At 39.4% G+C, this 23,645-nt stretch overlaps 1 protein-coding gene across 4 annotated transcripts in view; it reads left to right on the forward strand.

The window, feature by feature from the left end:
* The window catches only part of CDH7 (cadherin 7), a 122,845-nt gene that overhangs the window by 40,273 nt on the left and 58,927 nt on the right, over positions 1-23,645 (forward strand). For all 4 annotated transcript variants that reach the window (XM_083746920.1, XM_083746921.1, XM_083746923.1 and 1 more), the window contains exon 3: positions 17,936-18,230. In XM_083746920.1, the coding sequence (XP_083603046.1) occupies positions 17,936-18,230 (295 nt within the window). The remainder of the gene's footprint in view (positions 1-17,935; positions 18,231-23,645) is intronic.

The raw sequence follows: 23,645 nt of genomic DNA on the forward strand, positions 1-23,645 counted from the left end.
TATTAGTTACTTTGAAACAGTTTGAGGAACAAAGAATCTCATGCTGAAATTGGGGGGAAATTGGGTAATATTATGCAGAGTATTCTATGACAAGCTGTAACATAATGCCACACTGATGGTTGCTAAGGTCATTAGAGATGTTTCTGTGTCTTGTATTGCTGCCCCCATAGAGTCTCTTTATGATTTGTTTGCTCATTTAAATCCTAGCTTTATTATGGGCTGCTTCACCAATAAAGAACAGTCAGTGCACCCTGTCAGCACCTCTACAGGTGGTCTGAAGTGTTCAGCTCCTTATGCGTCCTCATTAATTTTGATGGAGACAGCAGCTCTGCAAGTTCAAAAGCTCTACATGCAAAAGGTACACTTTCCACTGAAGTGAATGGGAAAGAATTGATTTTTGTTGATCTTTGTTGATTCCAGATCACAACAAAGAGGAACTATAAGATTCATGGTTCCAGCACCATGTCATAATTTTTAAACATTGCACCAGTGTCATTTATCCAGTGAGTAACACTGATAGATCTGAATTTATATTCCAGCACTGCTATGGACCTGCTAAAGGACAGTGCATATGTTGTAACTACCAAATGAAGGTTGCTATAAAAGTTCATGTGCAAGTGCAGATCAGGAGTATTGGAAACAGTTCCACATAAGTTAGGAAAGAGATTTGTATTGGTGAATATAATTTGCGTAAGAGGAAAAGAGCAGTTGTGGGGTAGCCAAGAATAGTGAAGAAGAAAAGAAGATCACATTGTTATCAGTAATCAGAAATGATCCAGGAACAGTTCTGTAGAATTCCCAACCAATCAGCATCACATGCTAAAAAACTATCAGTGTCTTTGAGACACCTTGAATAAAAGAGAAAGGTGAAAACATCATTTGGTTAGCTGAGTAACTGAATGCCGTTTCCTGCATCTAAAAGATCTGAACTTTCAGTGTTGACAATTTGAAGAATCATCAGACTTAATATGGTTGAGCTCACAGTTCATCTGGATCCTCATGGTCTGAGCTCCTTGCTGTTATTCATTTGGCCTGCATCTCTCTGTGAACATGATGGTGGTATCAACAATGGCATTTAAATTTATTATATAACCTGTTATGACTCTTGAATGAACTCATCAGGATAAGTACGCCTCTCCTCTTGTGTGTTCAGTTAACACTGAATACCTGGAAAAAGAGTCTGTAAGCTGGATCACCCCATCCACAAAACAACTTTATTGTTGTGTGGAAAAGGATTAATGGCAATATACACATGGCAGTCTCAAACTATTCTGCATTAATTGTTTTGTTTTGTCACGTGTGTTCTTATTAAAACTTATTTCAGCACTGAAATGGTGAGTAATATTTGCAGTAGCTACTTGGATGGAATTGAACTTTGCAGAGCAATTTTAATGTTCAAATGAATTGAGAAATAAATGCAAGAGTGCATAGATCAATTTGAACAAAAGGGATAAAGAAGCTAGTTCATTATTATTTGAAAATAATTTCCTTAGTTCAACTTGCAGCAGTGTGTGTGTGTGTGTGTGTGTGTGTGTGTGTGTGTTTGTGACTGTTGGGGGAAAAAACTTGTGGCTGAAGAACTGCATATAGTTTTATGACAAAAGTTGAAGGTTTGTTCTGTTTAAATCAACATAAATTGACCCCACAATCGCCTCTCAGAATGTATCATTTCATTACCCATTGCAGTCCAGTTCCAATAACATCTATGAGGGTTTTGCCATTTATTTCACCCCTTTTTGACGGTGCTGAAATGTGAAATTGTTTCTTCCCCAAATTAAATCTTAGATTGAATATTTAAGATAATGACATCACTGATTAGTTACCTCTTAATGCCTTTTTAATCCTCCTGATGTATTCCTTGCTAGGGTGCTAAAAGAATAGATTGCTTCGTTTAGTCAGTGCAGGCTTAAAAGTGTCATGGGGATACTCATCTACATTAATGAGCCTGGGAATGTGAGCATTTAAATGTGAGCAACAAAGACTGCAACTTTATCTATAGAATATCAGATAATGAACAAATGATGTACATCACCCTGTTGATTTTTACCACCCAGACTTGCTGAGCGGCATTTAAAATTTGATATTGACAAATGGCCATTTTGTTGAGAGGCGTGCAGTGATTATAGCCTGCGAAAACTTCTCGCACCTCCATGGCACACTAGCTTTCCTCTGATTCTGCTCCACCTGTAACAGCTGCTGCCCTGTGCTTTTTCTGTGGCTGAACTCCTCTTAATGGACTGGCTTCATATTTCTGCATTGCCAGAGGGCTTTCAGTGCTGCTATTAAAATTGAGAAGGAGGAATAGAGTAGTTTACTGCTGTAGCTACACAGATGGAAAACTGAGAAGGCCTAGCAAAGAAATACATGTTTATGTATATGTGTGACAGTGACAGTACTTGAGATTGAATTTATATGACCCAGCTGGTGCTCCCTCTCCCCCTCTCTCACACACCTCAGTTTCTTTCCATCAGATAGTCAACCCAATAGCCACTTCATTACATTTTATGTTTCCACGGAAAGCTACCATCTGCATTTGATCCTTCATGTTGAAGCCTTGAAAATGTCCATGACATGCAAATTGTAACAGGGGTGTATTTTAGATTTTTTTATCTCACCCTGTAGACTGGCTAGGATTTAATAAGGACTGTGCCTGTGATTGTTTCACAACATAGTTTTACATATTGTCTTACAAGTGTTCAAAGACATTTAGAAATACGACATATCCAGCAGCACAGACACAGCCGTTAGATATGAGCTGTGAGACATTATTTCCCTAAGATGTCTAATGCTTGATACAATAGACATATGATTATATTTTGAGGAATAGAGAGCAGACTTCAGATGTGTGGGACCTATATTATTATTATTTATTATTATTATTATTATTATTATTATTATTATTATTATTAATTTAACTAGGAGGTCCACCAAAATAAAGAGTTCAGGGAGGACATGTGTTAACATTAAGGAACTAGATGCTTCTGAAGACCTGCTCAACCCAGGAATATGTTTATTTTCTGTAATCAAATGGAAAGTCCTTTGATTCTTAGTTTCAGCATCCTAGTTTAGAGGACAAGAAACTTCTGTTGTATTAAAAATGTGTTGAAAACAGTTGCTGAATAATGACAGTTCACCCAGTGATCTCTAGCCCAGCTAATCTTCTGCCTGTTCCTGGTGTACTTTTCTATTCCAGGAGACATTTTAATGAAGTTCCCTGTTTTTGTAATTGATTTTAATAAATATAAGCCTTTGTTGGGTTTGAGAATTAATTTTAATTTATTTTATCCATTGCATGCTTTTTGAAATTTGTATGTATGCTTCTTAGCCATCCAGTGATTAAGCAGTCTATAAATAGCTCAGATAAATAAATAATGCATATTTACAGCAATGATGAGAGCACTTAAAGTATCTCTATGTGGTTGTCATTGCCATGTCATTTTATTCTATTTGTTTTATTCATAGTGTTTGTGTGTCATCCAATAACAAAGCAGAAATTAAAGCTGTAAGATATAAAATAAACCATAAGCATGGCAATAGAATAAGACCAGCAACAAAGAAAGTCAATATAAAGGCTGTAAGTGACACTAAAAGACTTAAAGATTAAAAAGCCAGGGAAAATAAAAACAACTCTCACCTAGTGCTGAAAACTAATCACTAGGTGGACCACAGCAAACAGCAAACCAAATAAAGTTTTTACAGAACCTGAGCTGCAGTGAAATGGAAATGGTGCTGCATGTGGCTGATATGGGGTAGAGTATAAAACAATGTCTTTTTATATTCCTCATCTCCAGTAACAAAGACGTGTATCAATGAACATCCACAGACTGTGAATTTGTTCCTTTGGGGAGGACTGTAACCCTGCCCAGCAAACACCGGTAAACTGGAGAGATGAGCCAACCAAAATAAGGACCACCGTCTTATCTGGATAGAGGTTCAGTTTATTGATCTACATCCAGTACAGTACTGCATCCAGGTGCTATTCTAGCACCATCACCACCTCACATGAGAAAAAGTGTCATGTGTAATCTGCATATTGATGACACTTCAGCCCAAACCAGTAAGTGAGCTCACTCAGTGGTTTAATGAAGGTGTTTAAAAACCTGGGGGAACAAACATCCTTCAGGACAATGGCATAGATGCAAGGGAGTGAAGCAGCAGTTATGCAGAACTACCTGATGAAATTGCCTGTAGCACAGAAGTTTCTGATGTCACCCCCCCTTTCACTGAGAAGGAATAGTCCCACAAATGTAGGGGGACATTCAGTCCAAAATTAGTTAAAACAATCTGAAACTGCATAGAAGTTAACATTTCAGAAAGCTGGATCATAGAGTGGAATGCATACTTAACAGAGTTTAACCTTGGGCTTGGAATCCATACCTTTAATATGATTTGAGAACTTCTACTGCCTCTGCTCCCCCAATAACAGAGGCCCTACACAAATTATAAAGTTGTTGGGAGTGTCTTCCTTAAAAGAAATAGAAAGAGCCTATTAACTGTGTTTCAAACTGAAATCCTTTTCATCTACCCTTTCCAACATAGCATAGTTATGCTTCACCAAGCTCTTCCACCAAAATGATCGCACAGTCTTGAGAAATGGAATGAAATGAAGTGAGTGGTCTTCATGTCCATCCTAAATTTGCCTCAAGGGACAACGGCTTTATTTCCAGTGAAACATTTTAGCAATTACAGCCACTCTTTTCTGTTTTCATCTCTGTGAACCAGACCCTAAGGGATGCAGAACATACCAGCTCAATGTAGAACAGTCCCTAGGCTGCTTCAAATTACTCAGGAGGCTACGGGGAAACTATAAGTAATTGGAAAAAAAATACAAAGGCTGTTAAAAGCCATATTTCCTTTCAGTCTACTAAGCTCTGAGAGCTGAGAGGCTGGACTTCAGCTTCCAGAAAGACACATTTGTTTGTCTGTTTTGTAAACATATGGCCACTTGATAGAAAATCCCATTTTTAATTATCCTCCTTCTAGACAACATTTTTGATGTAAATTTTATCATGCAATTTTAGCTGAGAATATCCTGAAGCTCAAGCCAGTGTTTAGAAGCAATTATGCATGGAATACACTCCCTTTATAATATGGGTGAATGGTTGGATACTGTCACACAAATGGTAAACACTTTCCATTGATGACAAGGTGTGCGATTACCACTAATACTACCCCCACCTTACACTGTAATATAATGTGTCTGGGATGCATTCCTGTGCTAATATAGGATGGGTTTTGCTCAACAACAGCATTCTTTGGGAACATCAAGAGTCTACCGCAAACCCATTTTCCTTCTCAGGCTTATCTTTATTTCATTTTTTACAAAATATTTTCTGTCATTATTAAATGATTCACATTCCTCCCTCTCCAGCCTCTAACAGAGTTGCCATCTTCTTATTCCTTTTAGCATCTATACTAATGGTGAAATCATTGTCCAAGGATGGATCCTCATGCAGCCAGAATGACTGCATCTTCATACAAGAGGCAGGGAGCAACAGGCTTGGGGAAAGAACTGAACTAGCTCAGTGACCTTGGGATGCTGAATGGCTGTATATTTGCAGGGGTGGGGGGCAGAGTCAGATAACCAGGGATGGAAGGAGGGAAAGGAATAGCATATCCTGGAAAATGATTTGGTTAATGGTTGAAGCATTTTTCAGGGATTAAGGCAGGACCAGCCTTTCTCAACCTTGGGTCCCCAGATGTTTTTGGCCTACAACTCCCATTATCCCTGACCACTGGTCCTATGAGCTAGGGATCATGGGAGTTGTAGGCCAAAAACATCTGGGGACCCAAGGTTGAGAAACATTGGACCATATGGTTTTTGTGGTTTCTTGAGATCTCCCTCCCTAAATTTTTGTGGCTTGTTTAGAATTACAATTTTTAGTTTTAGTCAACAACAACAACTGGCTGCTAATACGGATTTTTGTGGCCCTCTAAGGATCATTCAAAATGTTTCTGTTTTAAACTTTTTGAAACAGTAGTGGAGAGTGCCAGGCACTTCCTTGGAGTTTTTGCAAACCAAAAAAATACCGTGATCTTTAAAAGACATTGTTTATTTCTTTGCCAAGTCATGGTATGAAGCAAAATATATTTTAGTACACAAAGAAGGGAAACAGGTTGCGCCCTGAGGCCCCCAAGCCCTTCCCCAGTAAATAACTTCAAATGGACACATAATTTTAGTTGAAGTTTTTGGGCAAAATTTAGGCCACAACTTTATTGATTACAAAAACAAATTGAGCGGTATTGGCCTAGGCATTGGTCAGAGACTGTAACTGACTCCTGCCTCTCTGGCTGGCAGTCTGAAAGGGTAAAACACCAAACGAGGGAGCAACATCGGTGAAGATCGATTGAAGCTCACTCCGGGGTTCCTGTGGTCCTGGCATGGCCCTAGCCCCTCAGGTGGACTTCAGATGAGATCCAGGACCCCCAGATTCCTTTACCGGAATACCCTATTTCTGGAGAGGCAGGTGATGGCCACACCTCCCCTCCCCCACATTTCTATAAACCAATGCCTAACCGCCAAACCTTACAAAGTTGTGACGATTGCTAAGGGGGTGGGCAAAAACCAAGTGTCTAAAGCCAATCTGCCAAATGGAAAAATTCCTACCCAGCCCCTGCTCTAAAGCAGGTGACCCAATCCAAAGCAAGGCCAAAGCAGCAGCACCAAATTAGGGGGGGGAGGGCGGGTGTTCGGCAGCACAAAGCAAGTGCCCCACCCCCGGTGCGCTGCCGCATTTATAGGTCCCTGGGATCACGCCACTCTCCCCAATTGGACCAAACAGCCAAGTGCGATCCCGGGGCCCAAGAGACAAGGCTTGGGCCATGCCTAGCAACAACACACCCCGTGGGGGTGGCTTAAGGGTCCCAAGCGCAACCTGGACCCTCGATTTAGGAGGATCCCAACTGCTAAAGTCAAAACATAGAGTCCTAGCACATTTTCCTAGGCGCAAACCCCATTGAGCACAGAGACTTATGTGTCTGTTAAGTAAATGTGCATAGAATTGCTTTGTGATGGTAAAATATTGGCAGGAATATTAGATGATTGACTGAATCCAGTATTTCACAGTTATAGCCATATAGACCCAGGCTCTTAGAATGCCCTGGAACCTTGGAATTCCATTGCCAATGCTGAGCTAGATGGATCTGTGAATTACTCAGTATAAGGCAGCTCTCAGTATACAGTATAAGACAGTATAGTGTCTTGTCCCTATGAACTGTCTTTCTATGTCCTTAGTAACATTCTCATATCACTGTATAAAGCAATTTAACACAGAGATGCAATGACATATATTATTCAAATGTCTTCTAATTTTTGGAATAGTTTGCAACAAAAGCAAACAAAATAGCAATAGCAGCCGTCCAAAAGTTGTTTTTGTTTTAAAACAGCTTTTCTGGAGAAACAGTTTGCTTCCCAAGAACTCACATTGCTGCTCCCTGGCAAGACAAAGCCCTTAGTTACCCTGACAGTTTGCAACATATTGGTGCCAACTTGAGGGACCAATAACACAGATCTGACATGCGCTGCCTATGCTGAAAACCTCTGGGAACTGATGCAGAATCAGTGTATGAGCTTGTTTGCCCCATCAAGCATTCTGAGGATGTTATCTCAGAGATTCTTTGCCCGAGATGTCAATTTCTGTCTAAATAGAAAAGAAATTCCAGGGTATTTCCACCAAACAACCTTGCTGACTAACTTGGGTCATACAGAGGTCACTGTTAACATCTCTTGGGATAAGGTTCTCTGTATAGTGAATATCACAAATGATCATGCAAAAGGCGAGTTAACCAAAAGCCTTTGAAAGTGAATTAAAGCCCCTTGATTTACCCCATGAACACAGAAACAGGCCAGATGGTTTGGTACATTATGTATTACATAATCTGAATGGGACATCTGGAACATGGAGACTACTTTAAGTGTTTGGGCCATGGCGTTCACTGACTTTAAGCCAAGGATGACTGGAGATCTGTAAGTGTCTATTTGGTACCATTTTGTTCAAAGGGTTTTATTTTGTAAATATTAGAATTGTATTATTGGCCATAACAAGTCAACAGCATAGGACAGGGTAGCAATTTTAATGTTGCTAAAAAAAACATTCAGGGCAGGCGAAAACTAAAAATTGGGAATCCTCCTCCTAAAGAGCAGTAGTTCCAGACTTTGAATTTTGGGGTTAGTTGAACAGGATCTGCTCATCTAGCCCCAAATCTGTGTAGCAGAATGGAAAAAGGGATATAATAGTTCTCGCTGTTCTTCACAGTGTATGGGATAGGGTCTGAAGAATCACACCTTTTGTGGAATGCCCTCACCCTGGAAACATGCCTGGGATCAATGCATGTAGCATTTGGGTGTTAAGTGATGACATTTTTGCATGCCCAGACCTGAGGATTTGATAGAGGGATAGTTTGCCTGGGAATTATTCTGTTGCTGTTTTTTAGTTGCTCTTATTGCTCATTTTTCATGTTGTTTGAAGATTTGGATTGTTTCTTTTTTTTTTTTTTTTTTTGCATTTTAAAATTTTATTGAGTTCGATTAAATATACATTATATACATTATATTCGAATTTCGACATTTCTTATCATTTTGGGCTTCCTTCAACGATGTTGACATTCATTCGTGTTTGAGTCTTAGAATCACATCCCCTCCTTTCATATTGCCATTCGTACCTCCTTTTTTACATTGTTTCAATTAAACAATACTTGTTAGCTCTTTACAAAGCCTCTTTAAATGCCGCTAACGTTGTATTTACAAAACATTTGTTCTCCAGATAACCCACGAATTTCCCCCAGTCTTCAATAAAGTTTTGATCTTTTAAGTATCTTATTTTCCCTGTCAGTTTGTCCAGCTCGGCGTATTCTGTTAATTTTGCTCTCCACTCTGCCACCATTGGGATTTCTTCCTGCTTCCATCTCTGAGCTAACACAATTCTGGCTGCCGTGACCGCGTACTGGAAGAGTTTGTAATCCTTTCTCCTAATATCCTTTCCCATAATGCAAAGTAAGAAAGCTTCTGGTTTTTTGACAAAAGTATAGCCTAACATCTTTTTCAGTTCATTGTATACTTCCTCCCAGAAGCTTTTAACTTTCTTGCATTCCCACCATAGATGGTAAAATGTCCCTTCCTTTTGTTTGCATTTCCAACATTTGTTGTCTACCTTGTACATCTTGGCCAATTTCACGGGTGTCATATACCACCTGTATTGCATTTTCATCACATTTTCCCTGAGTAACATACAGGCCGTAAATTTTATATTCACTCTCCAAAGCTTTTCCCAGTCTTCCATTTGAATATTATACCCGAAATCCCTCGCCCACTGTACCATCACTGACTTCACCTCCTCCTCCTTCGTGTGCCACTCCAAAAGTATTTTATACATTTTAGAGAGGTTTTTATGTTCACTGTTTATTATCTCTTTTTGAAATATTGATTCTTTTTCCTCATAGCCCCTTTCCTTCACCTCTGCTTTAAACATCTCATTTATCTGGAAGTAGTGAAGCCACCCCTGTGTAAGCGTTTTAACCTGGTCGTATGGTTTAACTTTCCACTTCCCTCCTTCATTTATGACCATTTCTCCATACATCCCCCTCTTTTCTTCCATATTAACTTTCTTAACGCTTGTTAAATCCTGGGGAGAAAGCCAGTGTGGTGTTCTCGGCTCTAATATGTTCTTATATCTGTCCCAGACCTCTATTAGTGGGCCCTTAAAGATGTGACTGGTGAACCCCTTGTGCGCCCTTTTTTTATCCTTCCATAGGTATGCGTGCCACCCAAATTTGTTGTTGTACCCTTCAAGGTCTAATAACTCTCTGTTTTCCAGCTTAACCCATTCTTTCATCCAACACAAACATGTCGCTTCGTAATAAAGTCTCATGTCTGGTAGGGCGAAGCCCCCTCTTTCTGTAGCATCCGTCAACAACTTAAATTTAATTCTGGGTTTCTTCCCTTCCCAAACATATCTAGAGATGGCTTTTTGCCATTCTTTAAAATTTTTTGTTCCTTTTAGTATGGGTAATGTTTGGAACAGAAATAACAGCTTGGGTAACAACATCATTTTCACCATAGATATTCTTCCCCAGAATGATAGTTTCATTCTGGCCCAAACCTCTAAATTTTTTTTAATTTTATTCCAGACCGGAATGTAATTGTTTTGATATAGGTCAATATTTTTGTCGGTAATCCAGATTCCTAAGTATTTTATCTTTTTAACAACCTCAATTCCAGTTTGTTGTTGTACTATTGCAGCCTTATCCTGATCCAAGTTTTTAACGATCATTTTTGTCTTACTCTTATTCAATTTGAATCCTGCAAGTTTCCCAAATTCCTCCATCTCGTCCAGAATCACCCTTATACTTTCTATAGGTTCTTCCACCGTTAAAACCACATCGTCTGCATAAGCTTTAACTTTGTACTCATTTGAACCTAATGTTATCCCTTTAATTTGCTTGTTTTGTCTTATTGCATTCAGCAGCACTTCTAGGACTACTATAAAGAGCAACGGTGAGAGCGGGCAGCCCTGCCTCGTTCCCTTAGAAATTTTTATTTCCTCAGTAATAACTCCATTGACTATGAGTCTCGCCTTCTGCTCAGTATAAATTGCCCCTATACCATTTAAGAACTCCTGTCCCACTTCCATTACCTCCAAATTTTTAAACATAAAGTCCCAAATTATATTATCGAAGGCTTTCTCCGCGTCTATGAAGATTAGGCTAGCTGGTTTATCGCGACTATCTGATAGGTATTCGATAAGGTTAATTATGACTCTTGTATTGTTTCTTATTAACCTACCCGGGAGAAAGCCCGTCTGTTGCTGTTTTTTAGTTGCTCTTATTGCTCATTTTTCATGTTGTTTGAAGATTTGGATTGTTTCAACTGATCTCGAAGCTTTTGGTGTTTATAATCACTCTCAGGGCCATTTTTGTGTTTTTCCATTCTTTTTCTTTTAATTTACATGCTAAGTTATTTCTGCACACTTGTAGAGCACTCTTGATTATTTAGAAACCAATCAGAGTAGACACATCGAAAACCATTGATTTAAGTACCATGCATTTTATGATTATGAGGTTGGGAGTGAGTACATGGAAGCACTGATGACCCTGGGATAGATCTGGGCCCCTCTCAGGTGAGAAATGGAAGAGGAGCATTACATAGTTCGGGGGTGGAGGGTGCATTAGTGCTTCAGAGATTTGGATAATATATTGCAGTGTCCCTTTGTATGTGGGTTGTAATATTGTTGAATTTGAGTGGTTTATATATGAAAGGTTGATAGAGGCAGTATTTGACGTAATGAACAGTTGCCATGGTTACACGAAATGGATGGTGAATGAGATTGGCTGATTGATTGATTGATTGATTGTATGTTGTCTTTGTGTTATACAATCAGGTCTCACTTACTGAACACAATAAATTCCCTGGAAATTGTTTGTTAGGTGAGCATTTGCAAAACAAGTCCATAATTTCCATTACAGTATTTCCTATGGAAGTAATTCTAAAGTGGAATTTGTCCACTCTCTTCCCCCACTCTCTTCATGGTTTCTTCCTGAAATGACTACAGCCAATAAGCAAAGGAGAGACAAAGGAAAAATGGATTTGTCTAATCTTTTCTGCTCCTTGATTTGTCTGATCTCACCCCCCCATTTTCTCCGTGGTTTCTGCCCGAAAATGGCTGCCACCAACCAGCAAAGCATAAAGAAACAAGGAAGTAAGAAAGTTGGCTGTTCAGATGAGTGAATCTGTGGAGCATATAGCAAGGTCTGTGGGTATCAGGACCTGCATGTGTTATATTGCCTTATGGTGCTCTCCAATTTTATCTATTTTTATATTGTGCTTATGTATATGGTTATTGTTTACTTATTTTATTATGGAAGCCATTGATATTGCTTTATTGTCCTTTTTGTGTATATATGTGTGTGTGCTTACATGTTTATCTATTGTAAACCACTTCAATATCCTTCAGATAGTAAGAGGTTTATAAATGGAGGAAAGAATAAGAAGTGAGAATAAACCAAAATAAAATAATTCCTTCCAGTAGCACCTTAGAGACCAACTAAGTTTGTCATTGGTGTGAGCTTTTGTGTGCATGCACACTTCTTCAGATACGTAGAATAAACCATCTATCAATTCTATTTGGATTCAAACCAAAATGCTGCATTGTACATGTACCTCTCTCCAGAGTACTCTTGTTCAGTGCTCAAAGCAGCCAGGAAGAGAAGTCTTGTAGTGGTTCTTGGGCTTTGAAAGGAATGAGAACCTCTTCCCCTACTTCCCATTGCATTAGATACTGTTAAAAGAATTTCAGAATTTGGGCTGTCTGCCAGCTCTGAATCTCAATGTTTTGTTTCTCTGGGCAAGGATGAAAAATGGTATGGGGGACTTTAAAAACAAAACAAAACCCACATCATGCTCATTCCTCATTCCTCATACTATGGATTCTATGGGGTCATAGCATATCATGAATACAGGATACTGTGGGTTTGATCCAGACTTTGCTTCCATGGGCAGAGTGGGAAAGGCTCCTCTTTCTGATTCCTCCTTCCACCCTGCAACACCCAGCAATATCTCTCACATTCTTCTAGAGGGTTGGGAGGGTCTTCTAGAAAAGTGTGGGGTTACAGGAGGAGAGGTGGAATCCATTAACTGAATGAAAGGTCCTCTGTGCATGAAATGAACCTCTCTGTCCTAAGTGCACTTAGTTGCTCAAGCAGGTCAACTCCTTCCCTCTTCTCCATTGTCCATTTTTAATACTGACAACTTCTAATATTCCATGTTCGACTTTCTTCAGCCATAGACTGTCTGCCCAGAGCTAGCAGCATCTCTGTGGTAGAAATTTGTGCTTCATTTTCTTCTTCTAATAGTCCATTTATACCATTCTACCAAGAGCTAAATTGTGACTAAGGAAATTGCTGAGGAAATGTATTTCTGACTCTTTTCAAAATATTTCGATTATGCATTGTTCCCTCGCTGTGTTCTTTCATTTCCCTCATGTTGGCACTAAAATACTCATAACAATGTTCACAAAAACTCTTCAGAGTGTTCTTTGCAGCACTGGGAACATCACAAATGTAACAAGCCAACCTATGGTAATTAAAGCTTCCCCCCACCCCGCTGTGGGCTCAAGGTTTTCTGTGCATAGAATCTGGTTCTTTTTTAAAAAGCAACCTTTATTGGAGAGGTGGGGGAGAGACCAAGCAGTTATTCACTGATAATGATGATGATGATGATGATGATGATGATGATAATTTATTTGTACCCCACCCATCTGGCTAGGTTTACCCAGCCACGGGCGGCTTCCAACAAAGATTAAAAATACGTTAAAATGTCACTATTGCAAGTGCATGGAAAGCAAATGCAGTAATTTAAGTTATATGGTGGCTATATATCAGCTAACGCATCTGTAAACAGGAATCTCCTTAGTTAGCATGGACCTTTTAAAATACAGTGTCTAGGATCCCCCCCCCCATCTTCAGTTAACACCAGTCCTGTTCTGTTGTTAGACAGTAGTTTTATGTGTGTGTGATTGTAACACTTGTGATATTTCTAACCGGAAAGAGAGAATGCAATAGACTTGATGGGAGCAATGATAGTATGGTGCAAGGAAAGGAGTGTGCCGTGAATCTACTGGGGTTGAGAATATTCAGTGGGACACATGGAGAAACCCCCTTCAGAGCTTCATCCTTAACATACAGGGTCTGAAACAAGTCAGTGGGCTGGTGTACATGGCTTGCTTGTGAGCACTAATCAGAGCTTAAACAGAGAGGGTAGCACTGTTTCCAGAGATCTTGGATATGTTGAAACAGCACATTTGCTTTCCTACGAATGTCCTTGAATGTGCCCTGTCCTGACCACAGTTGTGCACCCTGTGAGGTATGTCTGAGTGTTTCAGGTTGGTATTTGAGAAGGGGTAAGGCTGGAATTGCAGTACCTTGGACAGCTCCAAGCATAGAACTTGATGGAGAATCTCAAAAGGGTAGTCCTTTGACCGAGAGCCTTGTCTTCTGTTATCTCTTAGTCTGTATTCATGAGTGTGGATGCCATAGTGTAAAGGAGGTTCATTCCTCAGAGGAATCTGGCTCAGAGGGTATTATATCGGAGTGTCTGACTTGTGGGATTTGGCTCAAACGGACTGCTGGTCTTTCTTTTTTTTTATAATAATTTTTATTAAGGTTTTCCAAATTAAAACAAATTAAAACAAATTAAATCCAATTTATAAACTTTTTGCCAATAACCAGGACTTCCCCTCCCTACCCCCTCTTGTGTTCCAAATCTTCCAAATAAGCAATTAAATTCAACAAGTTCTTATCCCCAAATTACACTCATCATCAGTAACCCAATTTATCCAAATTCCCATCCCCTAAGATCGATCTATTCCCTTCCACGAGTTCCCCCCTTTCAAACATAGTACAGATGGAAATAAAATAAATATGAGTAGTGATTTTACAACCTTTGGATTCCAGCTTTCCCTCCCCTCTTTCCCCTTTGCGTTTCACCTATCCCTCTACTTCTAATATCTTCCTGGAGTTCCCACATTACACTATGTCCCTCAGGTTCTTTGCCAGTCTTTAATTACGAGTGTCCAATCATAGAAGGAGTCTATCAAAAAAGGGGCCCATTTCTTCTATCCAGGTTTTTATATCCAGGAGTAAAAACTCCAATTTTGTTTCCATAAGCTTGTCAAACCTGGATATCCCAAATGTTCCCTCTCCCAGTTCTGTCCAGTTCTTGTTGTTTCCTTGTTCTTGTCAATCATTCTCCTCCTTTTTGTTTCTCTGTTCTCCCACAGAAATGTTCTTTTTCCAAAAGTTTCTAGTGTCTCTGCAGAGGCTTGTTATTCAGGAGCAAAGCATTGCATCATGTTCCTTTCATTTTCCAACAAATAGTTCCATTGTTTCCTGTAGTGTATAGACCTCTGTAGACAAAATAATGTTCCATTCCTGCAGTTTCCCAGGAGATTAAAAGTTCCATTCAACTGTTCAAGTTTCCTGTCAAAAACACATGCAATATCCCTCAGCTCCTCTAGATGGATTACAGTAGCAAAGTTCCCTTCCAGAATCATATCCACCAGTCCAAGTAGCTTGTTAGTCCATATTTGAAACAGTTTATGTTCAATTTATAACAAATGTAACCGGCAAAGTCCTCATAACAAAGTCTCTATTTTAATCTTCCTTTTTGACAGCTCTTTGACAGCTGTCAAAACCTCCATTGCTCTTCTCCAGGCAGTTTCATGAATCGCTCCAGGGATTCCGGGGGGGGGGGTTGCTTTTTTAAAACAATTCCACTTTTCTCCTCCAGCTCAATCTTATAATTTTCCCTCGCGAAGTTGCTAATTCGGCAAAATAAGGTTACACTCGATCTTAGTTGTCCAGTCCTTTGTTTTGGCTCTTCTACAATTTAGGGGTGGGCTGACTTCCTTTTTTCCGCCTCCCCCGTTCGCTCCAAATTTTAAAAATTTATCCCTTTTTTTTTTTTTTTAGTCCATATTCCAATTACTCACGGGTTCTTCTTTAGATCCAAATTTTCAATAGAAGAAGTCAGCGCTCTCCGCCGGATGGCATGCGGCTGCGCTCGGCAGGGATAGCAGAGAACTCAAAGCACCACGCTTCTCCCCGGCACCCGATCCGTAGCCTTTAAAAAGGCTCCTTCACGAGTCGGGAGGGCGCTAACGGTGCCAGCCGAGTCTCCATGTCCACGGCCTCCTCTGGCCGTGGTTTTTAAGGGTCCCCGCATCGCCGGTGCGGTAGGACCCAGCCCCTGCCAAGCAGGCTCCCTCCGGAGCTCGGAGGGAGTCCGCCATTCGGCGATGGCGCCGACCCGGAAGTCCATGCTGGTCTTTCTGATCCAACTGGTGACAGTGCTCGCTATGACTTACTTGCAAAACATTTTGAGGACAAAATTGCTATCCACCACCAGAACTTCATTAGTACAGCAGATGACTTTCAAAAGGCACCCACAGCACTGTCTATGTCTGAGGTGTTGGATGAGTTTCAGTTAGTAAGGCTTTAGGATATGGACAAGGACATTGGTTCTGTTTGGTTGCTCTCTTTACTCTGATGGATGATAAAAAACTATCAAGGAAGGGACAGCTCTCTGGGCTAGAAGGTGATTAATGCTTCCTGTCTAGAAACTCCTTAAGATCTGGATCTGGAACATCTAAATACTTATTAACCAGTTGCTAAAGTTTTCTTCTTGGGCAAGGTTCTTGAAGATAGAGTTGTGAGCTATTTCCAGGCTCTCTTGGATGAAAACTGATTTTCTAGACTCATTTCATTCAGGGATTACAACTGGTTTTGCCACAGGAACTGGCTTGGTCCCCCTGTATGATGACCTTTGACTGGAGAAAGGAACAGGGGAGTGTGTGACTGGCTTTCAATACTATGGTATTGTTCTGGAGTGGCTTCCCACATTGGGAGTGAGAAAGCAGTGGCTCCTTTCGTTCTTAGTTGACCATCTTCAGTGGGTGGTGCTTGAGGAGTGTTACCTGGCTTCATGGATCCTTCAATGTGGGGTGCCGCAGAGTTCAATTTTATCTTGCATGGTGTTTAACATGTATTTGAGGCCTTCTCTGTGGTAGCTCCTCATCTATAGAATACTTTCTCCAAGGAGGCATGCCTGGCACCATCACTATCTGCTTTTAGGTGCCAAGCAAAAACATACATGTTCTCCAAGGCTTTGGGATCTTAATAGCCTACTTATATTTTAGAATTTTATCTGCTTTTTTCCTATAAATTAGTGGTTTATTTTAGGTTGTTTTAGGCTTGTTATTTGACTTGTTTTCAAATACTTTTTGTAAGTTGCTTTGAGTTCTTTTCTCTGAAAAAAACCAAATAGAAATATGTATAATACAATACAGTATAACATACGACTGTACGCTATAGTAACCATCCTGTTTATGTGAATGTAGATAATAGATTAACAAGCACACGGGTATAGCCATAAAGAATGCAGGAGTGCAGTTTATTTCATATTTGTACCAATCTAGAATTATCGAATTGTGGAAGAAAGCTTCCTAGTTGAACATGATCTCTATTATGTTTATGTTTCACCAAATTTGATTTGTTTTGATTGTGTTAAAACTGAAACAAGCAAAAGAGCTTCTTTAAGACCAGACAGATCAGTTAGGACTCAGTTATATACACACATGCTTTGGAGAAAGTCCTGTCAAGTTCAGTGAGACTGGCCTACTAGGCATGCAGGTAGTATGTGAGAACATATTATTAATGATTATTATTATTCCATTATTTTAGTAAGCAATTAACAAAATACAGCACATTTGCTATCAACAAGTATATTGAAAAGTTTTTCTATTCATACAAATCCATGGTATTACTTTTCTTTATGATTATTTGGATCCAAATATTCAAAAATCTTAAGGTGCAAGCCATATAAGTCAAAAATCTTAAGGTGCAAGCCATGTAAGTCAATATCACAAAGATAAACCTACTAGTTCAGTTGGTAGATAAAGAGGTACTTATTCTCAGGGTTGTGAGTTCATGTCCCACATTGGACAAAAAAATTCCTGCATTGCGGGGGTTGGACTAGATAACCCTTGGGGTCCCCCCAACTTTACAATTCTATGATTCCATGAACTTCTAAGTAGTGGATTACTCTGGGGTAAATCTACAAGATTGTCAACCTCCTAAGTTCAGCAGCTGTACTCAGAGAAAGCTACAGGAATGTGATGTTCTTGCTTTGAGCTTCCATGAATGCATTTGAAAATAAGATTGTTTATGGAATGAGATGGGACTGTCTGGCTCACGGGAGCCAGCTGAGAGCTTCCCATTGTTTGTTACATGCTGTGCATAATCAACATTTGGCTTAACTTTCCAAGAATGATAAAATTTCATATACTGCTGCATGACATGTGAATTATTATTATTATTTTTTACATATATTCATACCACCGACTTTCCTGTAAGTTAATCTCATCTCTCATCAATTTTTCACCAGCTTCACTCTGATGTTGATAAAGGAGATGGCTCCATCAAATACATCTTGTCAGGAGAAGGGGCAAGTTCCATTTTCATTATTGATGAGAACACGGGGGATATTCATGCTACAAAGAGGCTTGATCGGGAGGAACAAGCCTACTACACCCTCCGAGCACAAGCACTAGATAGACTGACAAGTAAACCCGTGGAACCAGAATCAGAATTCGTCATTAAGATTCAGGACATCAATGACAATGAACCTAAATTTCTGGATGGCCCTTACACTGCTGGCGTGCCTGAAATGTCTCCTGTGGGTAAGTACTTGCAGTTGAAAATCAATTCTTGTTTTTCTTCCCTTTTCATTATTTGCTTTTTCAATATTTTCTTTCTTCCTATTGCTTATTGCTTTATCACACTACTGTGTTGTCTGTGACTTACTTCTCTTGAGTAAAAGCCAAGCTTGAACCCACCCCTGAAATCTGCTAATCCGTGACATGCAACACTCAAAGTTTCTAGATGAATATTTCAAGAATAAGGGAAGGAGCGTATCTGTGAAACTATTTTCTGAAACAGATAAAAGGTACCATACATTCAATTGGCAACCGAAATAATCAGGTAACTGAAGAAACTAAAATATGGTTTTGTAGAACTGGAACAGGTTTCAGTGATTGGGGCTATGTGAGGGATGGGACAGGATGGAGGTATATGAAATCAAGCATGTTGTGTAGAAAATGTACATATAAATGTTTTTCTTCCATTTATGAGGAGTCATCCAATCACTGAATGTTGAACTATTTGGAATAGACAAAAGGAAGTGCTGCACAACACAGAGCCTCTTAAAGTATGGAATTCTCCTCCATAAGATGTAGTGATGGCCACCAAAGAAGATTAGGCAAATTCAAATTCAAAGAGGATGGGATAGGATTAAACTAGTAGTGATGTCTATATGCCACCTTCAGGATCAGTGGTAGCATTCCTTTGTACAACATACCAGTCAGTGGAAAACAATAACAGAAGGGGGCTGTTGCCTTTATATCTGGGCTACTCATAGGCAACTGGTTGGCCTTTGTGAGAAACTGGATACTGAGCAAGGGAGATATTAGTTCTGAACCATATGTACGAAAAGTTCTTAAGGGACTTTTTTGAAGATTCATTTGAAGTGCTTAAAAAACGTTAAATTGATGTTGCACCCTAAGTGGTCCTTCAATGTCCTCAGCAGGAGAAGTCCCTAGGTACCAATCCATGATTGTCCACACATCTCTGCTTCACCTTAAAGAAGCAGATAAAACAGCCCTGTTGAAATGTAGTAATTCGGTATTGTCACTGATTGCTAAACATTGAAAGAGTTAGTCATTATTAATAACATTGTTGTCAGTCAAGGTGAGCTTGGGTTTTTAGGTACTGCTTGTGTATTTGGCTATTGTTCCTTCTCAGGAATAGGAAGAAGATACCATCAGTTTCTGATAAGTATTCCATGTTCAGTCTCAACAGACTATTATCTGGGTGTTTCATTTTTTCCCTTGTACAGTAACTGGAGTCTATCTTGTCTTTTCTCCATTGAGTTAGATATACACTCTCTCACACACAGTTCTAAATGTGTTAGTTTTCTCACTGAACTGTGCTGGTTATAGAAACATAATTTCTTTTACCTTAATAACCTTAAGATACCAATCCCCCCCCCCCCCCGGATCAGGTCACTTTAGAAAGGCATTCATCTCTAGAGTTTGGGAAGGTATTCTACCTTCTACAAATTAAGCTAGTCTCTACACCAGAGGCAGTCAACCTTTTTATACCTACCACCCACTAATGCATTTTTCTTGATGGTAACATTTCCTTACCACCCACCAGTGCTGCAGTAACATGTAGCGTAGAACCCCCTACTGCCCACCTGGAATCCTGAAATGCCCACTAGTGAGCAGTAGGGACCAGGGTGACCACCCCCGCTCTATACAGTAGCTATCAGTGTGTTCAACTGTAGCTTAAAATAACAATATGTGGGCTGTTCTGTGTCAATATTTTCTTTGCAGTCTATACTGCTCTAACTGCCTCCCTTTTTGCTTCAAGATAGTGGTGGCTTTTGGTAATATGGTTAAAAATGTCTGGAATGATGGGAATTATTTTGCTGTAAATTAAGTTGCATTGTCAGTCATGAGTCCATGTGGCAGGCCCAAGTCAACAAAGGTATTGCTCAGCTGTGCAACAAGCCTATAGCATGCAATAGTAGGCAAATAAGTAGGCAAATACTGATACCCCTAGAATAGTAGCCCACAATAACCAGATAATATCACCTTCCCAGTGCACACAGGTCAGTTGTGAGCCCCAAATGCATAAAAGTTCATTGCTTTGTGTTGATCAAGTTCTTTAGCAGTCACAGGGTAGAGTTTTGTTATTTATGTCATATCAAATTCCAGTCTACCATACTGTATTCTTGGCCCCTTTACAACATTTGGTTAGACCCTGATATCCTTGTTTGATAAGGTCTAGGAACTTCTTCTTGTATATCATGGTGCAACAATATAGGTTTTTTGTTTTGTTTTTGCTTACTTGTTTTTTTGTTTTGCTCTTAGGCTTTCAATTCACTTAGTTGCATACAGACAGAAGAGTACTTCCTAGCATACTCTTCAGATCGTTTCTCTTCAGATTGTATAAATCTTTCCCCTTTTTGAAGAGTACTTCCTAGTAGTCTCTGAGGTATTGCTAAGGTATTCAGGTCCTCCTGATCTAATATAGTGTAGGATTTATCCATGAGTAGATGTCTACATCTGACAAGCCTGTTTTAGAATGCTGATAGAGAAGCACACATAGCATGTGCCTGATTTCTTCCTTTCACTTGCAAGTCCCTGTTTGCACTATGGGCTTCATAATAATGCATCTGCTATGGATGCCTGTTTTTGTCTTCTAACGTACTTGTCTACTGAATTGAATCTCATCATTGTTACTAGAAGATGCTGGCCTAGTAATGTAGTTGAACCAAACATTTTTCTTAAATCAAGGTCACCAAGGGTTTATAGTCTGTGAAGAGTCTGAAAGAAAGTAGATCACATAGGCATCTATAAAAGCTTTATAGTGCCCAAACACTAGCAAAACATTCTCTCTTTTCACCCCCTTCAAATTTGTGCATAGCATTTTTCTGCTTCAGTAAGAGGTTAGGTAGGCGGTCTGGAACAGAATGCAGTGAGCTTGCATTCTGAACTAGGCAGATGCGGTGGCATCACACCTTATTCAAAACTCATTGCAATAATAATAATAAGAAGAAGAAGAAGAAGAAGAAGAAGAAGAAGAAGAAGAAGAAGAACTTGTTGGCATCATAGAAAGTATAAGATTGGCTATCAGAAGTTGTGTGACCTTTATATTTGTAAAGGTAGCCTCCTGAACTATCTCCCAAGCCTGGTCATTGTGGATTTCAGTAAAAGGTTTAGTGGCTGTGCCTCTTTGAAGATGTCTTTTGAATATTTATTTATTTTAGTTAGAAGAATTTATAAAGCACTCAGTCAAAGTGTCCCTATGTGGTGAACCTAAAGCAATTACAAATAAAACCAGGAATGTTTAGAAACAGCTATATGTAACTTGTTAACATGTCCAGGTAAGCTTGATGAATTTTTTTTTTAAGCCATTGCCTTAAGCAGGACAATGAAAATGTTCAACAGTGTCAGAAAGCAACTTGGTTCTGTAATGTTAGTCAGTGCTTACAACTCTTTGGACAATGTCCTTCTCTAGGCCTGTCCTTGTCCCATATTGTGTGATTACTTGACCCAAGAACTGCATTTCAACTTTGCATCAATTAGTTTGGTCCAGATTCAAGGAGACTGTTCTATAAGATGACCAGAATTTTGTCATGCTCTTCCATTGATGTATTAGGATGTGTATTAGGATCTTGTCCACTAATATCACAGCTCCTTTTGTGTTTCTAAGGAGGCTTGTCATCTTTCTCTGAAAAATCCTGGGAGCACTTGTGATTCCAAATGGCAGACATTGAAAACAATATCCCAAAGGACGTGATAAATTTAGTCAGTTCACCACTCAGTTTTGTCAAAGGTGTTTGCCAGAAACTGCTTGAGGCATCCAATTTGGAAACTACTTTGGCTCCTGTCACTTTGGGAAAAAGGTCATCTAGCATTGGGAGTACATATTTTTCTCTGACTATAGCTTCATTAAGTTTTTAAAGATCTAGACAGGTGTGCTTTTTCCCATTTTTCTTGATGACAGGGACCATTGGTTCATACCGTGAGGTGAGCTCAGTCATTTGCTTAAGTGTGCTCCTTTCTTTTATCCTTCCTAGCTCCATTTCTACATTGTGATATAGGTGAATAGATATTCTGTGGCTGTTTGTACGTAGTATTGTTTGGCCACAGATCTTAAAGCAGTGTCCACAATGTCTCATTTTCTTAGGCAGTTTTTGTCAAACAGTCCTATTTCTCCCACAACTTTTAGTAGCCCCATTCAGGCAGCTATTTCATGACTGAGGATTGTATGGCAGACAGCAACGGCTCATCCGTGTAGCTTCTTAGTGTAGTAGAGCATCCAAAACCATGTATAATATTCCTTGGGCTGTGTAAAACAATTGCTGCCTTTTGCACATCTGTGAGTGCTCTGGAATTTTGCATAGGCCTTCTCTGAAATAATTGTAAGATAGGCTCCTAGATGTATTTTGAAATTAATAGCATTCTGACTGGTAGTTAAGTTTATTTTCCAAGGAGGGTCAGTGTCCTTACACAACATAAACTTTAAGAAAAAATGCCTGTAGACCACTGTGGTGAGTTGTTGCACCACCTGAATACAACAGGTTCTCTAGGCCTATAGCGATAGTAAAATGTCCTGTCTTCAAACACTTTCCGCACTATGCTCCTCTAGCTTGACTTTTGTAATTGGTTTTTGTGAATTGCATAGAGAATTTTGATCAATGGGTTGTCTAGAAATGGCATTAAATCAATAAATATGGCTTTGTAAAGAGTTACATCCTCTTACAGTTGCATACTTTCAGAAAGCACTTGGTCTATAATTCCAAGCACCAATTTGTCTTTAGAATCTTCAAGCTCACTGTGTTAATTCATGATATTTATGGCCCTCCTCAGCAAAGGTAAAGGATTTAAAAACATTGTTAGCTCCCCACACCTGTACCATAAAGGAATGAGCACAATTCTTTTCTCTCTGGAGCTTTTTTGGTCAGGCAAAGGTAAACAAATTTCACTCTTTTCTTCAGGATTCTTTAAACTGGAACCTTCTGGTCCGGGGAACTGTGCCTAGAGCTGGGTGAATCTCTCATCTTTTCAGTCCTAAGTTCAGTTCTCCACATTTTTATATGAAAATCAGCATTTTAGTGTGAATTTATTCTAATGCACACATTTTTCTTTGCAGTTTTGTTCATTATTCATTTTTGCAAAGCAATTTCCCCTAATATAATGCCTTTCTGTATCTCATGTTCACTAATATATGCATTTTTGTACACATTGTTTGTCTAGAGGATACCACTAAAAATACAGAGAAGTGTAAATTTGGGAAGGTGGCTGTTTTGTGTTGTTTCAAAATGTACAAATTATGTAAGTTTGCCTTTCAGTGTGGACTAAATAATAATAATAATAAAAATCCCCTCCATAACGGTGACACTGTTTGTTATATTTGGAATTTGTGAGATCTGACACCAAGTCATGGAAGAATCAGGACACCAGTCAGTCTCCACGAAGAACAGAGCAGTAGCAGGAATCTCATGGCTGCACATAGATACAACTATG

Source organism: Podarcis gaigeae (assembly GCF_964106915.1).
Source record: "Podarcis gaigeae genome assembly, chromosome: 7".
Classification (NCBI taxonomy): domain Eukaryota; kingdom Metazoa; phylum Chordata; class Lepidosauria; order Squamata; family Lacertidae; genus Podarcis; species Podarcis gaigeae.